Genomic DNA, 27,319 nt, shown 5'->3' on the forward strand with positions numbered 1-27,319 from the left:
GAACCTTTTCCAACTCTATAATATCCTTTTTGAGATGAGGCGACCAGAACTGTACACAGTATTCCAAATGCGGCCGCACCATAGATTTATACAACGGCATTATGATATCGGCTGTTTTATTTTCAATACCTTTCCTAATTCTCGCTAGCATGGAATTTGCCTTTTTCACAGCTGCCGCACACTGGATCGACATTTTCATCGTGCTGTCCACTACAACCCCGAGGTCTCTCTCCTGGTCGGTCACTGCCAGTTCAGACCCCATGAGCGTATATGTGAAATTCAGATTTTTTGCTCCAATATGCATAATTTTACACTTGTTTATATTGAATTGCATTTGCCATTTTTCCGCCCATTCACTCAGTTTGGAGAGGTCTTTTTGGAGCTCTTCGCAATCCCTTTTTGTTTTAACAATCCTGAACAATTTAGTGTCGTCAGCAAACTTGGCCACTTCACTGCTCACTCCTAATTCTAGGTCATTAATAAACAAGTTGAAAATGTTTAAATGTTTAGTGTTTTAAATTTTAAATTGTTTTTAGAAGATGTGTTTTAAATTTGTATATTTGTTTTTAATGTTTTTAGTTCCTGTAAATCACCCAGAGAGCTTCAGCTATGGGGCGGTATATAAATACAATGAATAAATAAATAGTGCAGGTGGGACTTCCGACTGGATGGGGAGGGGAGTAGGGGTCTCCTCCTAACAACTCTCAGCACCCTCAACAGACGCCACAGTTCACAGGACTTGGGGAGGGGCAGTCTCCACTGTTTGGAAGACCAGGCGGGCCCTTGGCATTGCCCAGCAGCAGCAGCAGCCGCCAAGCGCTGGGGAGTAGGCTTTAGCGCGCACCCAGTCCCCCAGGCAGAGTCTTCCCCACAGGGGTGAGACGGTCGGTATTTCTCATAAAATAGTAACTATGATGATGATAATAACAGGCGGCAGCGCTCTGCCTCAGTCAAGAAAGGCGGGGAGGGGCGAGCCGGCGGCCACCACCGCCCACGCCAGCCGAGGCATGTATTGAGCGAGGGCCGGGCCGGGCGCCGCCACTGGCGGGGCGGAGAAACGGAGGCGCGAGGGAGGGAAGGAAGGAGCCTCCAGCTCCTCCCCGCTGCCGCGAACGTGGCAGCCCCGAGAGGCGGCTCCTGCTGCTCCTGCCGGCGCTTCGCCACCCGCCATTTTAGACCGCGGAGCTCGCGAAGGAGCCCCGCAAGCGGCGGCAGCGGCGACCCCTCCTCCTCCCACTCCCGCCCCTGAGGTGAGGCCAAACGAGGCGGGAAATGGGCGGGAACCGGGGGAGAGAGGACAAGGCTCCGGCCTGCCAGAGGCTTCTCGGTGCTTGTGGGCTGTGGCTTGATTTGTTAGTGTAATGGGCGGCAGTCATTCCTGCTGCGGCCGCCGCCTCCCGCTCCTTCTGCCGCCTCAGGCATTGCCGCGCCAGCAGCGCGAGAGTTACGGGCGGGGGGGAGCGGCGGGAGAAGCGGCAGTGCCTCAGAATCAGGCTCAAAGACGTGGCAGGCGAAGGCATGCCGGTGCGCGCGTGCGCAAGGCGCGCCTCCCGGTGCATGATAGGAGGTATAGTTCGTACCCAACCCGCCTGTGGCCCTCTGAGAGGTTGCGGAACTCCACCTCCCATCGGCCCCAGCAGCCAGCGCGACCAGCTGTCAGCGGTGCTGGGAGCTGTAGTCCCAGCAACACCTGTTTCTTCCCTCCCATCTCCCGGTGTTTTCCTCACAACAGCCTCTTCAGAATCCTGTTACTTGACCTTGTATGATAACTAACTTGTAATAACCTCCTCCATCCCACCCCAACTTTTGAACGATGCAGAAAATGAACTGGGACAGTGGTGCCCCTGGGATAGCCTTGGCGAGGGACAGCCAAGGGTGGTGGTGTGCCACTGCAGCATGCCATTTCTGCTCTGGAAAGAAATAAAAATCCCTAATTTGACTGAGGGGTTATAATTGCTCTCTGAACCTTTATTTATTTATTTATTGCATTTGTATACCGCCCCATAGCTGAAGATCTCTGGGCGGTTTACAACAATTAAAAACATTAAAAACAAATATACAAATTTAAAAACACGTTTTTAAAAAAGCAATTTAAAACGCATGCTAATTGGGTGCAATTACACCTTAAATGGTAGCCATAGGGTCAAACTGCTGGTTGCATTAAGCACATCTACTTTTATTTTTATGAAAAGCAGATAATAGGAAGCTGTTGCTGGTGGGGAGCTTGTGGGGGCCATTCCAGAAGTTGCTGGGCTACACCGTCCCTCGGATTGGCTGTGCTGGCTGAGCCTGATGGGAGTTGAGTCCAGCAACATGTGGAGGGCCATGGGTTTCCCACCCCTGACCCTGGTGAGTACTGGTGACAACCTTGGTGAACATGTTGGTGTAAACCTAACAGTGAACCATGGCTAAGTACTGTGGGGGAAACACGCATTCAGGTGGGGGAGAAAATAATATCCTTTTATCTTTGATGAAGGGATGAAAAGTGTAATGGCTTCACTTCCTCTTTGTCATAGAAATAGAAAACCTTCTAATTTTTAAAGAAATCCCTGCGAGCTTCCACAGAGATAGGCCGTCTACTCAGTCCAGCTGCTTGTGGCTGAAATAAAGGGGGCAAGAAGAATGAAGACCATAGAGGTCTGCAATATGGCATTGAGTGTTACATCCTTCCTAGACAGGAACATGCAAAAACAAAAACCTGTGAGAAATTAGGATTTCAGTTGTTATAATATTCCTTAGTAATGTAGGTCAGCTTCACACGGGCAGACAACAAGGACTGTTGTCAATTCAGCTTGGCACTGAATTGCAGAGGTGAGGGTGATCTTTCTCTGCAAGGCCCGGTTAATATGTATAAAGCTTAAATGGAGGAAATTGCACCTTTCCTATTAGTTAAAACTAAGAATAACTCTCTGAAGAGAGACCAGCTTCATTCTTTGAGAGCCACAGGTTTCATCTTTTGTATTATCATCCTCTGCTTGCTGACCAAGTAGCTCCTCTGTTTGCACAAGGGGATGTCCCATTAACAGTCCTCACACTGTATCCCACACCATTGCTGAGGGTCCCCCAGCCCACAGGAACAGATTTGGGGGGGGGGTTGCAGAGCGAAGAGGAGGTGGGCAGGTCCTGTCTCATGAACTCTGAGCTGCTCACAGAAGGGAAAGTTAGGATCCAAGACAATCTCTTTGGTTCCAAGTCAACTGCTGTCACTAAAGGCTTTAAAATAATGTCAGTTTTCTTGTGGAAAAGCAATATACAAAAAGTATGTACAAACAAGCATTCTTTGAATAGCGAACCCGCCTGGTGATCTGCACTCCTCTCTTTTTGATCTGATGTACAATCTCCCTTGGGCTCCAGTGGGGGATTTCTTCCCAATACAAATAGCAGCTTCAAAAAAAGCAATTGTCACCAGGATGCTCCCTCCCCACCTGTTGAGATCCCATTAATTATCAGCCTGTTTCCCTCACTGGCAAGAGCCAGTGTAGCATAGCGGTTAGAATGTGTGACTACAACCTGGGAGACCAGGGTTTGAATCCCCACCCAGCCACGAAGCTCACTGGGTGACCTTGGGCCAGTCACTGCCTCTCAGCCTCAGAGGAAGGCAATGGGAAACCACCTCTGAATACTGCTTACCATGAAAACTGCATTCAGAGGGTCACCATAAGTTGGGATTGACTTGGAGGCAGTCCATTTACATTTTCCCTCACTGACGTTTATTTGCTAGTGTAGAGTAGAGGCTAAGGAGCTGAACTATGAATTGGGGAGTCACTGATTTGAATGTTTCCTATGCCACTAGGTGGCCTTAGGCAAGGCATTCTCTCTTCACCTCAGCTCTCGCTTTCCCATCTGCAATATGGAGGATAATAATACTGACTTGCATTTAGATCAGAGGTCACCGACCTTTTTGGACCAGAAGGCCATCTCAAATTTTCAGAGTGCTGGATGCATCACTTACAAACTGGCTGCAATGGGGGCATGGCATAACACAAAATTAGAGAGTAGTCATTGTGAAGCTTTTTCCTAGAACTGTATTTCCACACTAGAAGAGGTTTAACCTCCTGAATTTCTACTTGCCATACAATTGCTTTTCCCTGATGCCAACCCTAAACCAATGCCTACTGTCATCCTGTACCTGCTTACCTTGAAGTAAGTCCCATTAAACACAAAAGACTTACTTCTGAGTAGTGTCGTGAAATTACGACTGAGTTCTTTTTGAGGAGACTTAATAATGAAGCCAAAGCCTGTTTTAAGGTTGTTTATTTAGCTAAGCGCTTGGCCAGAGTAGAGTACAGGACTCAACTCTCCTCAAAATGGTGGTTAGTTACAGACGGTTATATACCTTTACCTCCGTCACAATCATGGCAACAATTACATTGCTTTATTCTATGTTACAATGCTACAATTATGCTTTGCCCCCTGTTCCATCCATCCTCCCTCCATTCCTGCAATATCAGTGTCCTTGGCATGTTTTCACTACAACAGCACTATTCTCTATTGTCTGCGTGACTCCCTGTCAGAGAAGAATAGCAGTCAGACTTGTTCAGTATTGATCGAAATCCACCTCAGTAGACAAGTATACCAAAGTTAACTGCACGGTGAATTTCTTAATGAGTTCCTGGTTTTTAGCTCCTGCAAAGCAAGAGTCATGCCAAAGCCTCCTTGCAAAGTTTGCACATGTGTCTTTTGGAGGGAGGGGGATTCTGGAATATTCACCCACACGTATTGTGTAGTAGTATTTGCAGGAAACAACTTCAAAGAACTACCTGTTCTTAGCTGAACCCACCACGGGAAAGATGCATCCTGGTGCTAGGGAGAAAAGAAGGGCAAACTGGAGATTCCAAGGACTAGGAAAAAAAGACAAAGGCAGGAAAAGTGCACCCAAAAGGGGCAGGGTACAGCAGCACTTTAGGACCCCTGGGATTCCTATTGCCTGGTGTCCAAACAAGTCACTTAGCAGTCACAGCTCTGACTTCATTCATTGGCTAATAGCACTGACAGGCAGGAGCAGCCAGGCTGGCTCATTTCACAGAACTCACTTAAAAGGGTACAGCTATATTTTGCTTCATAAAGTTCTACAGACCTCTTTTTAAATGGAACCTGGGAGTCTGAGGCACAAGCTGAGGGTGCCAATGAAGGTTATCATGGGTGCCGGGTTGGCAACCCCGGTCTAGATAATACATGTGAAGTGTTTTGAGCATTTAACATAAGAACATAAGAAGAGCCTGCTGGATCAAGCCAGTGGCCCATCTAGTCCAGCATCTTGTTCTCACAGTGGCCAGCCAGATGCCTATTAGGGGAAGCCCGCAAGCAGGATCCGAGCGCAAGAGCATTCTCTCCTCCCCCGGTCTCCAGCAATTGGTATTCAGAAGCATCCTGCCTCTGACTGGGGAGTAGTATTTGTGGCAAATACCTCCAAGGGATTAGAAAGCTCTGTACAAATGCTAAGTTTTGTTGCTTTATTTGTTAAATATACATCCCACCTTTCCTCCCCCCCCAAATTGTTATAATCTAAAAAACCTGTACATTAAGTGTAAAGATGCATTTAATACAGCATCTGCTTTGGCCCTAAGAGAATTGAGCTCAGGAGCAACAGGGCCTTCCTGTTCCCTGTAGAAGCTGGCCCCTTGCAAAACTCATGGAGCTACTTCCTCCCCTCCTGTCCGGAGCAGTGTTTTGAGAGAGAAAAATTGAGTCTGAATCCTGACAAGGTACAGATGTTATGTGTCCCAACTTAAGTTCTTGAGTCTGGGAAACGGCCTGTCCTGGATAGGATTGCAGTCCCCTTTTCTGGAAGGATCAGGTCTGTTACTTGGGTGCTCCTGGATCCAACACTCACTGGATGCTCAGGTGGCCTCAGTGGCTAGGAGTGCCTTTTTCTAGCTCTGGCTCATTTGCCGGCTTCAGCCCCTTCTGGACACAGATGATTTGGCCAAAGTACTCCATGCTCTAATAGCTTCCAGCCTGGATTGTTGCAATGCGCCCTACATGGGGCTGCCCTTGAAGATGACTCAGAGACTTCAACTGGTCCAAAATGCAGTGGCCAGATTACTGTCTGGGGTTGCTTTTAGATCTCCTATAACCCCTGTTTTGAAACAGCTGGATTGGTTGCCAGTTTGTTTCTGAGCCCAATTCAGGGTGCTTATGCTGGTGTTTAAACCCTAAATGACTTAGGCCCCAAATCTGAAAGGCCTCCTCCTTCCCTGTAGACCCTCTTGGGTGTTAAGATCGGCAGAGGGGGTCATTCTGTTGCCCTCAGGAGTTTGGGGGAGGGTTGTGGAGGCACAGGAGAGGGCACTTTTTGTGGCAGCCCCTAAGATGTGGACTCCCTCCCCACAGGCCTGTGTCTGGCACCTTCACTGTACAGTATATTGTTTGCTGAAGCTGCACCTCTTCACCCTGGCGTTTGACACTTGAGAGGTATATTTTAAGGACCATCTCCTGTTGTGAATGTAATTTGTTTTTTAAAAAGGTATTTTATATTGTTGTGACCCACCCTGGATGGGTAATATCTGTTGTAGTAGTAGTAATGATGATGATGATAATTTAAAAGGCACAAAATAAACATTTTTGCTGTCACAAACATGACACTGATATATTTCTGCATTGGAGTAAGTATGCCATTGCAGAAGAAGGAGGATCTGAACCAGTTGTTGTAGATCTGAACACACTGGAAGTTCAGAAACATCTGAGGCAGATTTCATGAGTGATGTATTTTGGGTACTGACTTGGAGAAGTTTGGCCTATGGCTGGTAATGTAAACGGGCAATTTTAAACAGCCCCTGCTAGATGCACACAATGCAGGAGCTGCTCATTTGCGGCGGGGGGGGGAATCTGTCCCACCCCAACATATTTTCTCTTTCTTTACAGCTGTGTGTTGCTGAAGGAAAATGATGGAAGAGACCGGTATAGAGACCACTCCACCTGCAACACCTCCTCCAAGCACAGCAGGGGCTGCTGTCGCTCCCGCCGCCACCACCACCCCTGTCTCATTAGGTACATGTGCTTTGCCAGGGGCTGATCTTGTTTAGCCATTTGTCTGAGGTGGTAAAAGCAAAGGTTGCAATCAGTATAATTACAGTGGACTGGATCTAGACATGCCCTTCTGCCCTGGAAGGCACTCCAATCCAGCTGAGGGTCCTGCTGGGTGTGGGGAGCTTTTTGCCAATTCCCCCGTGCAGCCCTGCTTCCCGTGTGGTTCTGGAGGGTCCCCCAGACCTCCAGCTTTTCAGAGGGCTGCAAGGGGATGAAGGAATAGGCAAAATCATCACTCTTCCCCATGAGTGGAACTTCACTCGTGAGAAGTCTGGACCCAAAAGAATACACTTTTTCTAATTAACTTTGAAGTATTGTTATAAAGTTTGTTATTTATTTATGTATGCTATTTCCAACCTGCCCTTCACCAACTGGTCCCAGGACAGGAATATGAGAAGTCAATATAACTGTAGTAACATGGTAGTTAAACTACAGAACTTCAACTAGCAGCAGGTGACACGTGGCTTCATATGGACTGTATCCTTACAGTCCCCACCACGACCAGAGTTTCCTTGGCTAACTGGGAATGACATTTCTCCCTCCCTCCTGCAGTTAGGAGGGTGGGTAAGATTAAAATCCCTTTTTTTCAGAGCTAGCACTTTGGCACCAAATTAGTACCAACACTTAGACTGCCAGTTGCCATTTAGTGAGCTTTTGTCTCACTGTTGTTTTTTTCCCCATTCTTGCTAACACCCCGAATGACAGTAAAGTTAAAGAATGTAAACCATTTAAAGAGAAAAGTCCACGCACTGAAAACAGAGTAGCAGAATAGAGACATTACCATTGAGGAAAGTCCCCCCAAAGCCCTGTGGAATAAAAAGGTTTTGTCAGTTTCCCTAAAAGCTTTCAAAGAGCAGACCTTTCTGGATAGAGGGGGGTTGGGTGGGGGTGCCATCGCTGAGAATTCCTGCTTTGTTTCTGAAGTGCGGGGGGGGGGGACTCCAACAGGACGTCTTCACCCTGTGACTTGAGAGTACATGTACAGGGAGGGGCTCCCTCTGATGTCTGGGACCTAGTTGCTTTAGGGCTTTAAAAGTTTGTGCGTGTGTGTCTGGGAAGGGGTGTTTTAAGTGGGGCCTGAAAACAAGTGGGCTGCCACATTCTGACCCAGCTGAAGATTCCACATGCTTTCCACAGAGAGGCCTAAATGGATTAGGGAAGCAGTGTGTTGTTGTTGGGTGGAGCTGCCCCCCTGACACCGCTGCTGCTGCTTGCCATTCAAATAAGTCATTCGCTAATCTGCTGCAGATATCAGACTTTTTGTTCATATCATTTTAGAAGTTTAAAAATGCAACTCTTCTGAAACCTCTTTTCCTCTCTCACCCTCAGCTTTCCCTTCTCCCTCCTCGTTTCCTTCGCAAGCACCATTTTCCTCACCTTTGCTGCCTGCAGGGTCCTCGCTTCCCTCGACGACAGCGCCCCCAGCTCCTATGCCCTTTGTGCCTCCTGCAGCCCTTTCAACTGGTGCATCCCTTGGAACCTCCAACCCACACTCGATGCCTCCTCCAATCACGGCGGCTTTCAGCAGCCCCCTTCCCAAGTTCTCTCCGCCTCCACCCCTCAGTTCTCCTCCGGGCCCTCCCCTGCTTTCTGCTCCTCCAGCTGGCCCTCCCATTTCAGGATTTTCTATTGCCTCAACCCATGACATTACCAAAGGCCATGCTGGGCGAGCACCACAGACGCCCCTGATGCCCTCATTTTCTGCACCTTCTGTCACAGGTAAGAGTGTTTTAATTTGGCTTTTTGAAACGAGTTCATCTATCTTGGTTGTTGCCTTACTGAGGAAACTAGTACTACTTCTCTACCAGGAAATGCTGGCTAATTCCTCATGACTCTCTCTGTCAAATGTAGTGCAGTCCGAGGGTCTAGTTGGCCTGTGGTTCCCAGCATGTAGAGTTTGGGCTCATGCACCATCATCTACCATGTGTGGAACTTTACCCACAAATGCCTATATGAGTAGGCCATGCTTCCATGGGTTGCCTTCTCCTTTATTTTATTTTTTAATTTATTTATTAAAATATTTCATTTACGAAAGAAATACCAAAGTGATTGACACAATTATAAAAGATCGAATAGCAGAGTTGGAAGGGTCCTGTAAGGCCATCGAGTCCAACCCCCTGCTCAGTGCAGGAATCCGACCTCAAGCATACCTGACAGGTGGCTGTCCAGCCTCCAGTGTTGGAGAGAGAGCCCACCACCACCCTAGGAAATTGGTTCCGTTGTTTTACTGCTCTAACAGTTAGGAAGTTTTTCCTGATTTTCAGTTGAAATCTGGCTTCCTGTCACTTGACCCTATTATTTACTATTTATTTATTTATTGAGACCATTTATGTACCGCTTATATTTAAATAAAACTCTAAGCGGTGTACAACAAGTCAAAACATCTTAAAATAGCAACTACAAAAAACAATCAATAAAATACAATTAACCAAACAAAATGTCCTCTTTAGTATCAACGTAATATAAATATTTCATATAAAATTAGGTACAAGAAATACAAGAAAAAAATCATAATAGTCTGATAAGAATATTCCCTAAGTTTCCAGGGGGGGAAAAACCAAGTTGAAACAAGCTTATTTTTAAACATAATAGATTAAACAAATCAGCTCATTTCTTAATCACAGTATAATAAAAAGCAAAACAATTAAAACAGCCGTCCCCCTTTATAACAGAATTTTGTCTAACTACAGTTGGGGAAAAAATCGTTTAGTTTACTCAAAAACACCCTTACAAGATCAGCATATTTGTATTTAAACACATCAACATTCTAAACCAACACACTCACGCTTACCTCAAATCGCACCCTACAAGCACTCGCATAATTCAACCTCACATCCTAAAAAACAGCATACTCACATGTACATACCATGAAAATCACAGTGACAACCACACCAATCTACATACAGCCAAATAATGCACACATTCTAAGAACAACATTCATACCAAACACTCCCCCTTGCTGCTCACTCAAGGAGGCAGAAACTATGCCCACCAGGCTCTCACCCTGTCCTGCACTCCATATCCTGCACTCTGGGACGATCGAGAAGAGATGCTGGCTCTCCTGTGTGTGGCAACCTTTCACGTACTTGAAGAGCGCTATCATATTATAACTATGTCCAATAACAGTCATCAATAAAATCAGTAAAATCACAGTGACGCAAGACATCAGGGTCCAGTATTAGTAATATGAAGAGCCAAAGGAAGCCTGGGTGAACAATTATTGGCAGTGAAAACACCCCACGGTTACTACTTCCCTGATCTCATTGGGGAGAACATTCCTCGTGGGCTCTCTGACCCTGGAGGCCTTCAAGAGGCAGCTGGACAGCCATCTGTCGGGAATGTTTTGATTTGGATTCCTGCCTTGAGCAGGGGGTTGGACTGGATGGCCTTATAGGCCCCTTCCAACTCTACTATTCTATAGGGACCAATAATAGAAGTGCTCCCACACACACACCAGATGACAGGAGTTCCCCCAGCCCACATCCCTTCTCCCTAGGCCATACCCAACACCAGCCCTCCTCAGCTGTGATAAGTGCCTCTTGCTTGTCTGGATGGAGGGTGAGAGATGCGTGTCAGGTAGAAACTGTGCGTTTTGCACAGCCAGAATGTGGGCTGTTGTACAGTTGCATCTGGTGCTCCATGCGCTTACGTTTCTTGCCCCTCCCACAATCATGCAGCCCTCATGATGCTTGAGCAGAAAAGATACACAATGACACAAAAGAGTCTGTGCCAAAAAAGCCCAAATTCTGTGGCATGTAGACATTATGCAAAACTTGTATAATTTCACTAATCCCAGTATTACAGAGGAAGAAGGAACTATGCAGGCATGTAGGATACTGGAGCACCCCATCTCCTTTTCCGGTTGCTGGAAATCTTATTTAACCAAGAATCTATTTCACTGTGTATTACTGCCACTGGCTTTAAGTATATCTTCACAGCTCTAAGGGCTGGAAACCTTTTTTTTAAAAAAAATTGAAAGTGATCAGAAAGATGGCCGCGGAGCAATGAGGCTCTGACAAATGGAGCTCTGCATAATCTATCTTAACTTTGTTTAAAATCCTGCAAAAAAAAACCAGACTGCGGACAAAGTGAGTTTATTTTAACTGCCTTCACCTCAAGTTTTACCATAAATCTTTCCAACTGCTTAGAAAAGCTTAGAAAAGCTGTCTTTGTATTGCCGCAAGATTGTTTATTTTGCCTGTTGTGGAGGAGAGCTCTTACAAGGTTGAGAGAATTAATTGCTGATTTGAAGCTACAAACGCCTTTGAACCTATGGCTAGTAGATAATGAATTAAAAGCTGAACCAATGTCCTGAATCACTTTTGTACTATAAGTATTCTAAACTTAAAAGGAAAGATATCGAGTGAGTTGGAGCCGCGCAACTCATTGAAATTAACTCATTTTAAAGAGACACTTAATTGCAGGAAGTCAATAGAGACATTTATTGTTGCAAAAGTTTTTAGAAAATGGTTCTTACCAGGAAAAATTACAAGGACCTAGGGCTTCAGTTGACCCTGGATTCTATGCAGCCTCGTAACAGAGCAAAACAGGCAAAAATAACTAACTATTACCGTTTAGATGAGAGAACTAAAAAAGTGGAGAATAATCTGGCCATGCTGGATATATCTGATGGCGGAGAGGCGAATATAAATGATTGGACAATAAATAACTATCCTATTTGGGAGCCTTACATCTCCGAGGGACCTATAGATAATTTGGCGCAAGAAATGGCGGGGGTAATGGGTAATGAAGACGTTTTAAAGTTACATCACCCAGAAAATAATTAGAATTACCAACTTTAAGTGACCACAGTTCGATGCCGTCTTTAGAATCCTCAGTCTGCTACGAGGAAGGTATTAGTTGCGAGCAGATAAATGCAAACTCATTTGAGAAAATAAAGCACCTGAGGACTTCAAGTCCCCGAGTAACTATGATGAGCGATAATTGGTGCCAAGTGATGACACAATCTATGAGCCAAATATCCAAATTCGTGGCAGAATCCAACTGTGTTCTAACAACGCTAACAAACCTCATTGCTAATATGATTGGTCAATGCAATTCTGGTCTAACCAATAAAGAGTTAAGTATTAAAAAGACAGCCTCATGCGGTAGTCAAACAATGTATACGACTGCCCCCCCATTTGTGGGGAAAAGGAAGAAAGGCAAAAAAGCATTGGCAAATGATGAAGAGTAAAAATATCAAATCTTTAAGATTACATCATAAATGCCATATGAATTTTGGAAAACTTTCTAGGCTATTAGATGCATCGAAAATCGCACCAATTAAAAAGAAGGGAAAAAGGAAAAGAAATAGGAAAAGATGCAAATCTAAAACTACCTCCTCTATTAACTTAAAGCAGTATGCACCAACTATGACTGAAGCTGGTCAAGTTCAATCAAGCACTGAACGTGAATTAGAAGAAGCAAATAATGGCTCTCTCGTCTCTGATGATAATCAAAATAGATTGCAAACTAAGGCAAATGACAATATAAAACATATGTTTCCCAAGACAAAGCCTAAAACATGAGAGCTGGTTTTAAATACGAAAAAGCTGGCTATTTTAAACTATCCTAAACCAAAAAGAATGCTCTCGCAAAAAGAAAGGAGATGCCATCTATTGAAGACCGTCCCCAAGACAGTTTCTGGATTTATTCATGCTGCTGACATTGTGAATATTGAATATCTATTTTTTAATTATATCAATGCCAGAATGATAATATTATTCCATGATGAAGAAAAAGCAAAGTTATTCTTCGAGCTAAAAGATCTCCTCTTAGCCCAGAATCTTATTGTTAAGAGGGTCTTCGAAAATATAGCTAATCCACTGAAGTTGGTGACATATCCAAAAAGACGGTGTAGTAAGGTCTTCAATCAAAGTGACCACCAATTGAAATCTGTCTCTACTACGGATTTGAAACCAATACCTAGAATCCAACAAGAACTATCCACCACCCATAAAGCTAATAATAAAGAGTCTTTTGCGCAATATCAATTTTTGCCTGAAGAACATATGCTACTTGACACATTTACTAAGCTGCCAGGATTGGTGCAAGAAGAGATTTTGACTAAAATAGATAAGTTGGGGGCTGCCTTAAAGGAACAGAGACTTAAAAAAGAGAATGATGAAAAGAATTTGACTGCTGTTACCATCGAGCTGGAACTTGAGCGCCCTGGGGCCCCTAACTCATTCCAAGACATGAACAATGAAGAAGGAAGGGCTATGGACGCGCACTTGATGACAGAGCCAAGTAATGTTGCAGCTAAATCTGCGCAACATTTATATAATAACAACTGACAAAAATCGAATCAAGTTGTTTCCACTTTAAAGCTCCTCTCTTGGAACGCTGTGGGTTGGGTGAATAGAATTGCTGACCCTCTATATATTTTATTCTTAAAACAACATCATATCCTGTTTCTTCAAGAAACCTGGTCGTTGAATGAAATAGGGTTGGATGGTTTTTCGGCATATCAAATAAGGGCAACCCCTAGTAACAAAGGGGGCGACCAAAGGGTGGTATCTGTCTGTTTATTTCTACCACATTACAAGCTTCCATTACTGTTGTTGAGCCTCTGCCTGATTCGGCAGTAGCGGTAATTCTAAAATTAACCTCCTGTTCTCTACTTTTGGTCAATCTTTATTTATCTCCCAGTAAAGACAAAAAATCTGGTGCAAATAAAATCTCCAAATTAGAAAAATATCTATTGAATTTATTATCATTGCACCCAGAGGTAAGGTTAGTCTTGCTAGGTGATTTTAATGCTAGAATGGGCCCATCCGATGAAGCTTTATTTGCTAAATATCACCAGATGGTCCCTTCCACAGAGAGTCCTATTAGGATTCCCACAAGACAATCCAAAGATCAAGGTATAACATATCTAGGCTTGTGTCTTGCTCAAATGATTATAAAGTTAAATTTGATCTTACTTAATGGCCGAACCAACGGTAATAGGGATGGTGATTATACGTTTCTGTCAAGTAGAGGGGCATCGGTAATCGACCTAGGAATTGTATCTCAAGATCTATATTATTTGGTTAGTAATTTTGAATGTATTGAGAGGCCAGAAAGTGACCATTTTCCTATAGTGATGGTTATGAATTGGGATTTTCCCCTTCAAATTGAACCCCAGACCCTACCAGGAGTAGCCTATGAGGTTTGTCCTAAAAGGGTCAAGTGGATCCCCAAGCTTGAAAAAGAGATAAAAGAAAGATTGCACTCTCCAGACGTTCTTGCCTTAAAGGAATTAATAGTTGCATCTTCTCAGATGTCAATCTCTTTTCATTTTTTTCATCAATTAACGAATCTACTCCAAACATCAGTATTATCGACCTCTAAAATTAAACCAAAAAATGTGATATGCAACTCCAAAATGTGGTTTGATAGTGATTGTATAGAAGGGAAAAAACTCCTAATAGCTAAGTTTAAGGCCTATAAAGAGAATTCTAATCTAGTCGACCTCCAGGCATATTGTGAACAAAGAAAGCTGTTCAAATGCTTGATAAATCAAAAAAAGAAAGCAGCACTTCATGAAATTTGGCAACGCCTCTCTTATCCCTCCCGTCTAAAAAACTCCAACTTGTTTTGGAGAATTGTTGCAAGTAATTGGCCAAAGACATACCCCAATATGGGATGTTATGTTCCCCCAAATGTGTGGGAAAATTATTTCACTAAAATATATGAACAGGACGTTGACCTTATTAGATTTAAAGATCCATCTTATGTCTTTCCGGAATGGGCTCTCGTTAGTACTAATGAAATTATTGAGCTTATAACTACGGTAAATTAAAAGCAAATAAAGCCCCGGGCTCTGATAACATTCCAGCAGAAGTCTTTAAAACAAACGCAGAATGGTGGGCCCCATTGTTGGCAGTCCTATTCACGCATATAGATCACTTGATGCAAATTCCCAGTGATTGGGGATCGGCCATAATTGTTCCAATCTATAAAAAAGGCTCGCTTTATGATCCGGCTAATTTTAGACCCATAAGTCTCCTAAATATAGTAAGTAAACTTTATTCGGCCCATCTTTATGGAAAATTAGTTGCATGGATGGACCAAAATGAAATATTGGCACCAGAGCAAGCAGGTTTTAGGATTGGCCATTCAGCTACGGACCATGCTTTTGTCCATCATTTTGTCAGCAAATATAAGGGAGGATCAGGTAGTGCCCTGTTTACTGCTTTTATAGATTTAAAAACAGCTTTTGACTATATCAAGGGAGAAACTTTGGACTAAGCTTGGTCATACTAATATTGTTACTCGGTTGTTGGCATTAATACGGGGTCTATATGACAACACATATCTTCGTGTCAGATGCAATAATAAGGGCCAGTTAACAAACCCCATCCACACCTTCAAAGGGGTTAAACAAGGATGTATTCTGGCACCCTTATTATTTAACATTTATATAAACCCTATTGTTCAAAGGCTGGCATCAATTATATCACACCCTCCAAGATTAGCAGAAATACCGAGACCTGTTCTGTTATATGCTGACGATATTGTTTTAATTTCAAGAACGTCTGTAGGCTTGAGACGCCTCTTGTCTGCGCTAGCCTCGTTTTGTTCCGAAGAATATCTAAAGATAAACTATGAAAAAACTGAAGTAATGATTTTCACTAACAAAAGAACTAAGCATATATGGAGGATTAATGGGTACCCAATAGATCAAGTCAAGATATTTAAATATCTAGGGATGACTTTCCAAGCAACTGGTTCATGGTCTGCACACACGAAATTGGCCGTTATGAATGCAAAAAGAACTATAAAGGCTCTATTATCCTTCTATTACAACAAAGGGGGTCATATCCCCATGGCAGCTATAAAAGTTTTTAGAGCAAAAATAATTCCACAATTATTATATGGCTCACAAGTAACAACCTATGAGAAGTTTGCTCCTCTTGAAGCTGTTCAAAATACTTTCCTTAGGTCTATACTTGCAGTTCCCACTTGTGTCCCTAGCTTTATTCTAAGATTGGAAACGGGATTATTGTCTATAGAAGCACGTGTTTGGTGCCTTAGATTTAATACATGGCTCAAGCTAATATTCAGTCCAGTAGGATTGACTCCCCACATCCTCCAGGATAAATGTTGTTCAACATGGGAAATGATGATCACTGATAAAATAGTAAAAATGGGATTTTCAATTTCTTTAATTTTATCAATGGATTTTGTAAAAGCTAAAGAGCATATTCTTCAAAGAGTTAAAGATACAGATTTTCAGCAACATTTGATGCTGGTTAAAAAACATATGTACAACAGTAAACCTCAATATGCTATGCCATATTTAGCTAATTTATCCCTGCCCAAATACCGTAAGGCGTTTACATTGGCAAGATTAAATTGCTTGCCATCCGCGATTCTAGAAGGCAGATATAAAAAAATACCCTATTCCGACAGAAAATGTCCCTGTGGGGATGGCGAGATAGAGTCAATAACACACGTCCTACTTCGTTGTCAGTTTTATAGAGAAGCTAGAGCTCGGTTGATTAGCCCTCTAATCACTCATCTCCCTGGAAGAAATGAAGCTTTTTATGTTAAATATCTCCTTGCTGACCAAGTAGTACATATAACCGATTCTGTTGCAAAATATTGTGCTGCAATTATTAGCACCAGAAAAATTTTAACTACATCTTTTTAAGGTTTTAAGCTTTCCTGATCTGTATTGTATCTTAATTTTTGTATACTGTATGTACTGTGTTCAATGTTTTACTGTTTTTTTGGTCTGTGACCGCAATAAATTCAACTCAACTCAACTCATCAGAAAGTTAAAATTTGTGCCAGTGTCAAATTTGGGGTTTCCATGGAATTGCACCAAGCCCTGAATATATACGTTTATTTATTTATTATTTGATTTATATCCTGCCCTTCCTCCCAGCAGGAGTCCAGGGTGGCAAACAAAAGCACTAAAAACGTTTTGGGTTTAAATAAATAAAGCCAAACTTTATAAAATTATTTTCTAAATTATTTTCAAAGGCAGAATCCCCTGTATGTAGTATTATTCTTGCTTATCAAATCTATATTCATTCCAGAGAATATTTTTTAAACTTGGTGTTGATACTTACAAAACTGAATAATCCTACAGCAAGATCTTGTGCATATTTATTCTGAAGTAAGCCCCATGTTTCAGCAGGGCTTACTTCTAGATAAGTATGCATAGGATTACGTCTCCTAAATATTTCTTGTTATAAATTACTGTTATGTGAAAGCAATGAAAGTTATCATTTTTCTGCTATTATTTTTCCATGCAGTTAGTTCTTAATGTTTCCAAAGAAGATGTAATATCGGATGTAATATCAAGCAGACATGTACAGCTTTAATATAATGATCCCAGAGTGGGATTTCTGAAGCAACAAAATATCTCAGTAGTAGTAGTAGTTATAATAGTGAAAGCTACAAAGAAGAAAAGAAATTTTGTAGTGGATTTCTACTTCAGGTTGTCTTAACTTGTCAAACATTAAGAATGCTTTATGCTTATATTTCTTTCTAGCGATCCTGCTGCTAAGTCTGGAATTTCTTTTCTGTTTTTCATTCATAACATTCCTTTTCTTTTCCATATTAAGGAGCAAAGGGATGAAAGATGTTCTGCTTTGAATATTTTATTATATAAAAAGTTACGTTTCATTAAAACATGTTGTACAAGTAGCTTTCATTTTGAATCCACTTACGGGAATTTGGACTTCATAAACTCAGTAATTTTTCTTGCTGTTGGATATTTATGTTATAACTCTCCAGAATTAGTATAATTTTTAAATAAATAATTTGCATAATATGAATTGCTTGGATGTATAATGAAATCTTTGTTTTTTCTTTCTTCTTCTGTCTCTTCCTGGGGTTTTTCCTTTTTTGGACTACATTGCACAAAACTCAATACAGATACATATTTTGATCTGCAGTTTTGTTTTAATTGCTAAATAAGAAGCGGCAGCAGAGTGAGGTATGATGGGTTATATACTATTTTTGTTTGCTGTTGGTTTTCAGGTGTCTTGACAAGCCCTGCATCACAGCAGATCTCTGTGCCATCCCCACTAGCATCTGGCTTTGGAACCGGCTCTTCTATTACTTTCCCAGAGGAACATGAAGACCCCAGGGTGGTTGGCATGCAGAATGATGCATCTCCTGGAGGATTGTGGAGCTTTATCAAAGTAAGGATAAAAAGCAAAGGCAGCTGTACTGGTCCATAAGAAAAAACTCCAGATTGCACAATCAGGCAAAACTGTTCTTGGGACCAACCATATATTACAAAAGCATGGCAAGCTTTTGAATTCTCCAGAACGCTTCATCAGGCAAGGTGTTACACAAAGCAGGAGGGGTGTGTGTGCGCACGAGGGAGGGGGATTAGGCCGACATTGTCACCATGAGGTTGGTTTGTAGACTAGGTTGCAAGTTAATATATTTGTGAAAGTACCACATGACTATTTTTGTTGTGTTAGTTGCAAGACAGAGATTGCAGGCTGAATCAGTCCCTTCTAGGTCATACAGATAGCAGCTTAGACACCTTGGATTCCAGGATGGAGAAGCAAAGGCCACTCCCCAACCCTGAGACATTAAAGTCTGGCTTTGTCACCCTGTTCCATCCTCTGGGAGGAACTGATTCAGTCTGCAGTCTCCATCTTGGAACTGAGTCTGCAAAGCAAGCTGACCTCATGGCTATAACTTCAGCCTGATTTTTGTCTTTTTTGTTCTGTTATTTTTCTTCCCACACGCCCCTCCCCCTCTGCTTTGTGCAGCAGCTTGCTTGATTTCAACATAAACCCAAAGAAGCCCAGGCCTCCATGCCGCTTGTGAACACTGCCCCCCTCCCACGGGGAAAGGAAAAGATATAACTGGTATTAGTGTAAGAAACCAACATTCCTCTCTTTTGCCTCCCTCTGGTTTCTGTTTTTTTTTCCTTCTTGCGCTGTTTTTCCAGCCCCCCCGCCGCACCCCCCAATCCATTCTGGAGTCTGCTCAGTTCAGAGCAAGTTCTGGACATCAGGATAGAGATCGGGCAACCTGCTGCGTTCAGGCTTTTTGCCATATTTATTCCAGATAGCTTTGAAGGGTTCAGAAATAACCTTGTTTACACACACATTTTCTTGGGAGCTATTTACAGTTTTTGCCAAGGCCATCTTTTCTATAAGCATTTGGTAGGTACACCACACCCCTACTCCCAACATGTTTTAATAGGAATAAAAGAGAGCCTTTCAATTTAAATTTGCTTTTGGAAACTGTTGCTCTTCCTGTGCTGTGAGCTGCAAAGTCTGTTCCAGCCACACCATGCTTCCCATAACTGAGTAAGTGCCACTCCCACCCCAAGAAGAGTACAGCTATTATGTAGTGCCATCCCCAGAGCAACACAGCAAATCCAGCTGCTGGCTCCTGGAACAGGCCAGTCCAAGGGATGACGTGGCCCCTTTCCCTGGCTTATTTGCAGTCCCTGGGGGAATTCCAGATAACAGTTGTTTGCAGCCCTTTCCCCACTGTTTGTGGGAACAACTTAAGCCTGCCCAGGCTCACCAAGAGTGTCTGCAGTGCTCCTCTGCTCCTCCTCCCTAGAGCTAGATGTGCGTGCTGGAGGGTCCATCAGTTTTTCCCAGCCTGTTGTCCTGCACAACCTTCGGCGTTATTCGGCATGTGAAGTGCTGAAAAAGTGAAAGCCTTGTATGCTCTTGCTGCTGATTTATTGACCATGTAAATAAATTCATCTGTTAGTCTGCTTATCTTCTGAGGAACTCTTGGCAGTGCACGTGGGGGATTATCTCATGGTATCCTCACAATTTTAGAGATCAATGAACAGTCAAATGTAAGCACTGTCTTTGGAAATATCTTTTTCTTACTCCAAAATTGACTTGGTGGCATTTGTGCGACCTGACTATACAGCAGCCATCCTGAAGGATACTGCTCAGTGAGTGCTTCTGAACGGATCATTTCTTGCACCTAAGTGACCAGGGAGAACAAAGTCCATTGCATCCTTCTCTCTGAGTGCAATTATTCCTGATCTCATTCCCCCTTTTAAGGGAAGGATTGAGAGAGAGGGAAAGGAACATTGTCAAAGGAACGTTGAATTCACAGTAGAACCAAAAAGTATTTGCAAATGCATCCCCAGTTTAAGAGCAGACTATAGCTCTGGGTAGGTGCTATGCCTAAATAGGAATCTAAACATGAATGGGGGGAGGAGCGTGTACACAGCCTCAAATGTTCCTGCGTGCACTGGCTTCCGCATGTGTTCCACCCGGATCTTCCTGAATTTAGTGGGAAGGTCTGAAAGGGGTTTCTGAGTGTGTTTGTGTGAGTGTGCTTGGAAGTCTCTGCCGGATTGGGATGGATCCCTGATAAAGCAGGGCGCCCACCACACAGAAGCTTTCACGTGCTTTCCATTTGAATGTAGTTAGAAACTCCCTTCAGACCTCTCCGCCAGTAGGGGTGTGTGGTGGGGCAGGGCAGGGTGGGGGCGAGGTTGGGGACTCTGTGGCTTCACCGGTAGGACTACTGCCATTTATCCGCTGCTCCCACAAGTGCAACTATGCGGAACACCACCCCCGCCAGGTAAGTAGCAGCGCCATCAGTGTCAGGAGGGCGGCTCCACCCAACAAGAACCTGCTTCTGCTTCCTGCTCAATGCGGGATGGGTGGGAGCACAGGTGGTGGTGCACACAGCAACATTAAGGGTGGGGCTCATGTTTTACTTTCCCTTCCCTATTCTGGCATAATAATTTATGAATTATTCATAGGCTTCTACTGGGATGAAAGGTGGGATATAAATCTAATAAATTAATAAATAAACAAAATTTATTTAAAATGTTTTATTACTGGCTCTTATCTCAGTAGCAATCCTAGAACAGGCTACCAAAAATAGAAAAAGACAATAAAGCAAAATAAATAAATGTCTGAATAGGGCTTAGCAGGACAGCAAAATGAACCAAATGACTTGTGCATTTGTCCTTTAGGGTGTGGCTGGGAATCCTATGGTGAAATCAGTGCTCGATAAAACCAAACACTCAGTAGAGACTATGATCACGACTCTGGATCCCGGCATGGCACCGTATATCAGTAAGTGACGGGGCTTGAAAATCTAGACTGTAGCATCACCAGTCGTCTCTGTAGGGCCATCTTTCAGTAGGGCTTTGTGTCTTTATGTCTCTAATGGATGGGATCTCAGCTGCTCCTACATGGCATGCTGCATGGTGAACTGCAGCATTGCTTGCAAAGCCAGCTCAATCGTTTCACAGGTTTGCTGTGTGCATCTTCATATCAGTGCAAACTTCAGGGATGCTACCGCTGTTGTGTGTGCTGAAGAATGAATTCATAAGGAAAGCTGTAACTGATTAGTCTGACAGTAGAGGGTATCTAGGGGGGGTACTGTTTAAAGAATAGTTTGTACCCCATGAAAAGCCCCTAGTTAAACAGGAGCAAAAACGTAACCTCATTTAAAGTAATCCTACACTTCCCTCAGCAAGCTGCATGAAGAAGGATCACTTTGTACGTAGTGTTGAAGACTAACTTCTGTAAAAGTGGCTGCAGCAAACAATGGCTGCATTTGGACATCACTACGACTATGGTTCTGTGAGAAATGAATGAATCTAGCTATCCTCCTCACCTGTCTTCCTCCCACATGGAGAATGCTTGGTTAACCAGAGCTTGTCATGTCATTCAGATGCAGAACTGTGGTTAATCTTAACTATGGTTAGTTTAAACTTGTTAACTTCAGAAACCCTGGTTTGAAATTGGCTGGTTTGAAACTAACCATAGTTAAGATTAACAATTGTTTGTTGGTCTGGACAAGCTGAGAAACAGCACATAAGTAAAGTAGAAGCTTCCAAACTCATCCTGGTTGTGCAGGGGTGGGGAAGGGGTGGCCTTACAAGGAAGCCTAGGCGCATTCATGTCTCAACTAAGGCACAGTTGAGTATGATATTCAAGCTCAACTACTCTGTAGGAGGCAATCTGCAGTGCTGTTCATATGCATCATAGTCCCTCTCCAGAATGTGAGGGACCCTGAATTCATCTGCCTGTATGGGGTTGTTTTCATATGTTTATCATTATTTTATAGAATCTGGAGGAGAGTTGGACATTGTTGTCTCCTCTACTAAAGAAGTCAAAGTTGCTGCTGTAAGAGAAGCTTTTCAGGAAGTTTTTGGAATGGCCACAGTCACAGGAGAAGCTGGGCAGTCCAACATTGCCCCACAGCCTGTTGGCTACGCAGCTGGATTGAAAGTGAGTGGCTACCATTTGGGAGGATTTGAAGGGAAAATATCTTGGAAGATTTTTATCACATTGTAGTACTTAAAAAGTCATTTTTAAAAGTATTCCATCTTTTGTTTCATACACAACAATGTAACATCCAATAATTCTTTCAAATTATATTCTTTTGTAGCATGGCCACATTTTACAAACTACAAAAATGAAATAAAGCAGCATCAGGAATAATCCATTCTTATAAAAGCACAAAATAAAGGCATGTTTCCTAATGAAACAAAGAAACCCTGAGATTACACTTGGGTGTCCTATAACCCCTTCTGTACCTTTGAGTACTTCCTAGTTGGTTTACTTCACATTCATGATTTTGTTTTTGAATTCTGGTGATGTGGCCATGGTTAACTGCCAAGTGCTGAGCGCTGCAGGAGTCAAATAGTTTCTGTGCCGTACTGTGCTGTACACTTCCCTGTTGACCACCTTCTTTTGTTGTCATGTAGGGAGCCCAAGAAAGGATTGACAGCTTGCGCAGGACAGGAATCATACATGAGAAACAGCCTGCAGCGTCTGTTGAAAATTTCATTGCAGAATTGCTTCCTGACAAGTGAGGCACTTTAATGTGCTGTTCAAGATAAAAGTCCATTTTGCACTACACCTGTGGGACTTGTAGTGATATCCAACACTGGAGCTGAAATAAGAGTTGTTGAGCCTGTTACAGTTGCTTGGCAGTTTTTGACATAATGCACCCTTTTGCCCTCAGTTTGGTGCTTGAAACCCAGCATAATTTGTATAACCCATACTTTAAATAACATAATAAGACCTATTTGGAACTAATGGAATTTATTATCCACATTGTGGTCTGAAAGTTCATAAAATTGTACAAACCCAAATTCAGTTGTACAATAAAAGGCAACAGGGCATGTGGGTCTTTTGTGTGTACTTCCCTCCTAAGTCCCGGATCTCTTGTCTGCTAACAGTGACCACATTTGCAAGTCACGCTAAACCATGACTGAGTGCAACCTCCACAAGCAGGAACAAGCTGGAGGGAGCTGTGGGCTCTTGTGCTCCTCCCCTCCCCTCCCCTCCCTGGGCAGAGCTTTTGCTTGGACTTTTGCTTAACCAGGGCAATTAACTATGATTAGTTGAAAACAAGCCAAGTTGAAGCTGTTGACCACAGTTCCGGGTCTGGATAATTTGGCAAGCTGTGCTTAATCAAAAGTGGAAGCAAAAGCTTCTGATCAGCTCCTACTCACCTCTGTCTTTTTTTCTTTCTGGCACAAAAGTTAGTTCTTCCTCGCTCATTAGTTTTCAGCTGGGGAAACAAACTTTTTCCAAAGGAAGAGCATTAGTGGAGGTCCTTTGCCTTGCTTTTGGCCTGCTGCTTTTCAAAACTACCCACCTATCTTGATCCAGCCAGTTAGTCCCCAGAATTCTACTTCAATGTAATTTAATAAACTGCTCAATTTTCTATCACGACAGGTGGTTTGATATTGGCTGCCTAATTGTCGAAGATCCAATCCATGGTATTCACCTCGAGACATTTACACAAGCAACACCAGTGCCTCTGGAATATGTGCAGCAGGTGAGTTTTAATCTCCAAGGAGTTAGATTCTCTAAGGCAGCCTTTGCCAACCTGGTGCCGTGGCTGGCTAGACTGATGGGAACTGTAGTCTAAAATGCCTAGAGGGTGCTAGCTTGGCAAAGGCTGCTCTAAGGGCTAGACGCCAAGAGTCCAGAAGGTCACTCTAGGAGTTCTACACACTTCTAACATTAATTGCCGTACTTTAAACAATGTAGACTACATTTGTGTGTGAGCTGTCAGTATAACTTGTACTATTAACATTATCTGGGAAGCGAATTAGAGTCAGTATAGTTTTGGCAGTTAATAAAAATATTATGGACCAAAAACCCTTGTGGAATGTTTAAGAAAGTATACACTTTAAGAAGGATGAAGGCAGACTGGAATGGGTTCAGAGGAGGCAACAGAGGTGGCTAGGGTCATGTGAGGAAAGGCTGAAGGAAGAACTGATCATGTTTAATTTTTAGCCTGGGGAAGAGAAGACTTGAAAGGGGAAATGAGAGCCCTCTTCAGATCCTGAATACCTGCCATGTATTATTTTTTGATTTATTAGTCGCTTGACACCTGAAGGTCCCCAAGTGACTGTTAAAACAAAACAAACAAACACTATAAAAACATAACAGTAACCAACAATGTAGAAGAGGGCAAAGGCTTATTTGCTGCTGCCACAGACGGCAGGGCTAGATCAAATAGCCTTAAGTGATAGGAGGGCAAATTTCAGTGGAAAGGAAGAGGGACCTCTTGACAGTAGACAAAGAGCAGTATGACAAAGGAGTCAATGGCCTAGTGGGGGCAAGGGGCTCTCTCCCTGAGCTGAGATCTCCAAGCAGAGACCACGCTGCCATCTGCTGGACTTGCTCCAGCTCTGGGTTCCCTGCAAGGAGCAGAGGGTTGGACCTCCTGCAACTCTTGCCATTCTAAGATTGTGCTGCACAGATATAGAGAGGACATAAACAAATTTTAGTTAGTTAGTTACACCAGCTAAGGCACAATCTGATCAATTTTAGTAAGCCTTGAATACGAGAGCTTTGCTGAAACACATGTGGGTTGTATTAAAGTCTTTGGTAAGTGAGGCTGGTGGGTCTGGCACCCGAGAAGCCCTCATGCATTGAGGCTTTCCTGCTTTTGCCTTCCTGCTATAGGTATGGTGCACCCCAAAATGCCACTCCTGAAAATTGGGGGGTCCTCTCTAAGAACATGGGCTGTAGCCTGCTTAAAAACCAAGGAGGGTCTACAACATTCCAAGGCCCTGTTGAACAGCTTGTACTGTCAGGAGGTTCTTCCTCGCATGTAGTAAAATTCCCTTTTCTTGTAATTTGGTCCCATCGGTTCAGGATCTGCCCTCTGGAGCAACAGAAAGCAAAATAGCTCATCACCCACGTGACAGTCCTTCAGATCTTGTACTCTCAGCTGTAGTACTTCAGCCTGTTATCAGAGGAACTGGCAATGGATACTGATGGTGCTGTATAGATAATGATGAAATAATACTTGTATTCTGCTATCACATCTAGCATTGGGGGGAGGGGGACTTTCGCCAGTTTATTCCTGAAAAGGAGAAAATAGTGTTATTGTCATCCTCTGCAAATTGCCATCCTATTCTGATTGCCTGGAGTTTTTGCTTTAGTCTGTTAAACTAGTTTGTTTCCACAATAAATATCACAGTCGGCACTTTAAACCGGTGAAGAATTAAGATATCCTATTCAGGACAGAACTTTGACTGCCATAGTTGTTGATGACTCTTGAGAGTGGAGTCTATTGCCAGCAGGGTTGTACTTTTGAATCAGCCTTGCCATAGACGCCCCAACCCACGGTAACATCGCTCTGAGCGAAGCTAAATGTCGCCTGCTGCTTGCCCTCTTCTGGTGTACTCACATCTAATTTAAATTACTTCACAGGCTCAAAGTCTAACTCCTCAGGATTATAACCTCAGATGGTCAGGTTTGTTAGTGACAGTTGGCGAGGTGATAGAGAAGAACTTACTGCACGTCAGCAGAACAGACTGGCATGCAGCGTTCACTGGCATGTCCCGTCGACAGATGATCTACAGTGCCGCCAAAGCTGTTGCAGGGATGTACAAGCAGCGTTTACCACCACGGACCATTTGAAAGGAAACAGACTCTTAGCACTGAAGATGCCTCATCCCTTAAGACTGGCATTGAAAAGAAATGATTGCAACTTCAGCTATTTGATGGCCCTCTCAGCTCTACAATCGACATATAAAGTTAATTTTGTTTTAAAAGTGATGGCATCCTTGCATAGAAATGAACCATTCTTAATCCAGTCATATAATTAATTAGCTTCCAGAACCAGCAAGCACATTTGTAGCGAGACTGGGAAATACTGAAACGTATTTGAAGTGATGCATTCCATTCCAAACACCACATAAAGGACGGGGATTCTGAGGGCCTTCAGGTGCTGTTGGACTCCCCATGGCCAGGAGCCCCAGCAGTACTACCGTGGCCAGTAGTCAGGAGTAATGGGAGTTGTAGTCTGGCAACATTCAGAGGGGCACAGAATCCCCACCCTTGCTCTGAAGAGATGTTCAACCAACGTTTAGTACTTGCTTTAACCAGCATGTTAATCATTGCTGTAACAACATCCTTGTTCATGGCACCTAGGATACGTTTGGAATCTAAGGCCAGAGTAACTGACCTCTCAGCATTACAGATGTAGACAGATCTGGCTAGACCTTCAAAGAAAGCAGCTTTAAAAGTCAGCATGCATGTAAATTTACAGTTAAAATGATCTATTTATTTTAAAGCTAAGACAAATCCCCAGAAATCACTGAGCTTTTGCTGCATTACAATGATAGACACAACATTGTAATCATTCTTAGGTTATTTTACATACAACATAAGATATAGGGCATTACTGAACAGTTTAAACTGCAGGGCTAAATAACAGGTATTTTTAAAAGCTTAGTCTCCAACGTGCAAGATAGTATATTACTTGTTTTAATTTTTCTGAACACCATTATAGGCTAGTTCCTCTTGAAATTGATAGGAAATCATCTTCAATGAGATCTAGATTATATTATACATGGTATGATCAGTACATGATAACATCTCAGCAGTGTGGTACAATAAATCAACTGGAATTTGTCTTGCTTAGCTTTCAGGGATCATTTTGTGTACACTAGGGACTACCGAAGGCTCTCACTGGGACAAGAAAATGGATGGCTAATATAGTAAACTATTTTTTTCAATGTATAATAGATCCCATATCCAGTATTTGTGTCTATTTACCTCCATTGCAAATACTGCGCCAGATTCTGTACTCAAATACAGTCTAATTCTGTTCATGTTTATGAACTGCTAAGGAAGAGAGTATTTTGGTGTGTTTTTTTAAATCCTTTCTGCCTTAAATACAAGTTTCTCAATTTATCCTACTTAATCTTTATCTCTCATAGATGCTTTCAAAATATACTTTTTTATAGAAAGTCTAGTTAGCTAGTTTCTTATATTTTTATCTTGTGAAAAATCTGTAGTGGTTTCCAAGTAATATATTTTGAGTTACCTTGTAAAATCAGAATTAAATA

At 42.9% G+C, this 27,319-nt stretch overlaps 1 protein-coding gene across 2 annotated transcripts; it reads left to right on the forward strand.

The window, feature by feature from the left end:
• Window positions 1–950: 950 nt before the first annotated feature.
• On the forward strand, window positions 951–27,103 carry PRRC1 (proline rich coiled-coil 1). Of its 2 annotated transcripts, XM_061606375.1 has the most exons (10): window positions 951–1,250; window positions 6,334–6,414; window positions 6,865–6,990; window positions 8,359–8,748; window positions 18,010–18,173; window positions 20,957–21,059; window positions 22,060–22,223; window positions 22,703–22,806; window positions 23,682–23,784; window positions 25,677–27,103. In XM_061606375.1, exons 3-10 carry the CDS (start codon window positions 6,885–6,887, stop codon window positions 25,884–25,886), a joined length of 1,344 nt encoding a protein of 447 aa, XP_061462359.1. In that variant the 5' UTR covers window positions 951–1,250; window positions 6,334–6,414; window positions 6,865–6,884; the 3' UTR covers window positions 25,887–27,103. The 2 variants fall into 2 exon arrangements, with proteins under 2 accessions (XP_061462359.1, XP_061462358.1); XM_061606374.1 differs by lacking the exon at window positions 6,334–6,414 and having other exon boundaries at window positions 952–1,250.
• Window positions 27,104–27,319: the final 216 nt, after the last annotated feature.

This window comes from Rhineura floridana, chromosome 22 (assembly GCF_030035675.1).
Source record: "Rhineura floridana isolate rRhiFlo1 chromosome 22, rRhiFlo1.hap2, whole genome shotgun sequence".
In the NCBI taxonomy this organism is placed as follows: Eukaryota; Metazoa; Chordata; class Lepidosauria; order Squamata; family Rhineuridae; genus Rhineura; species Rhineura floridana.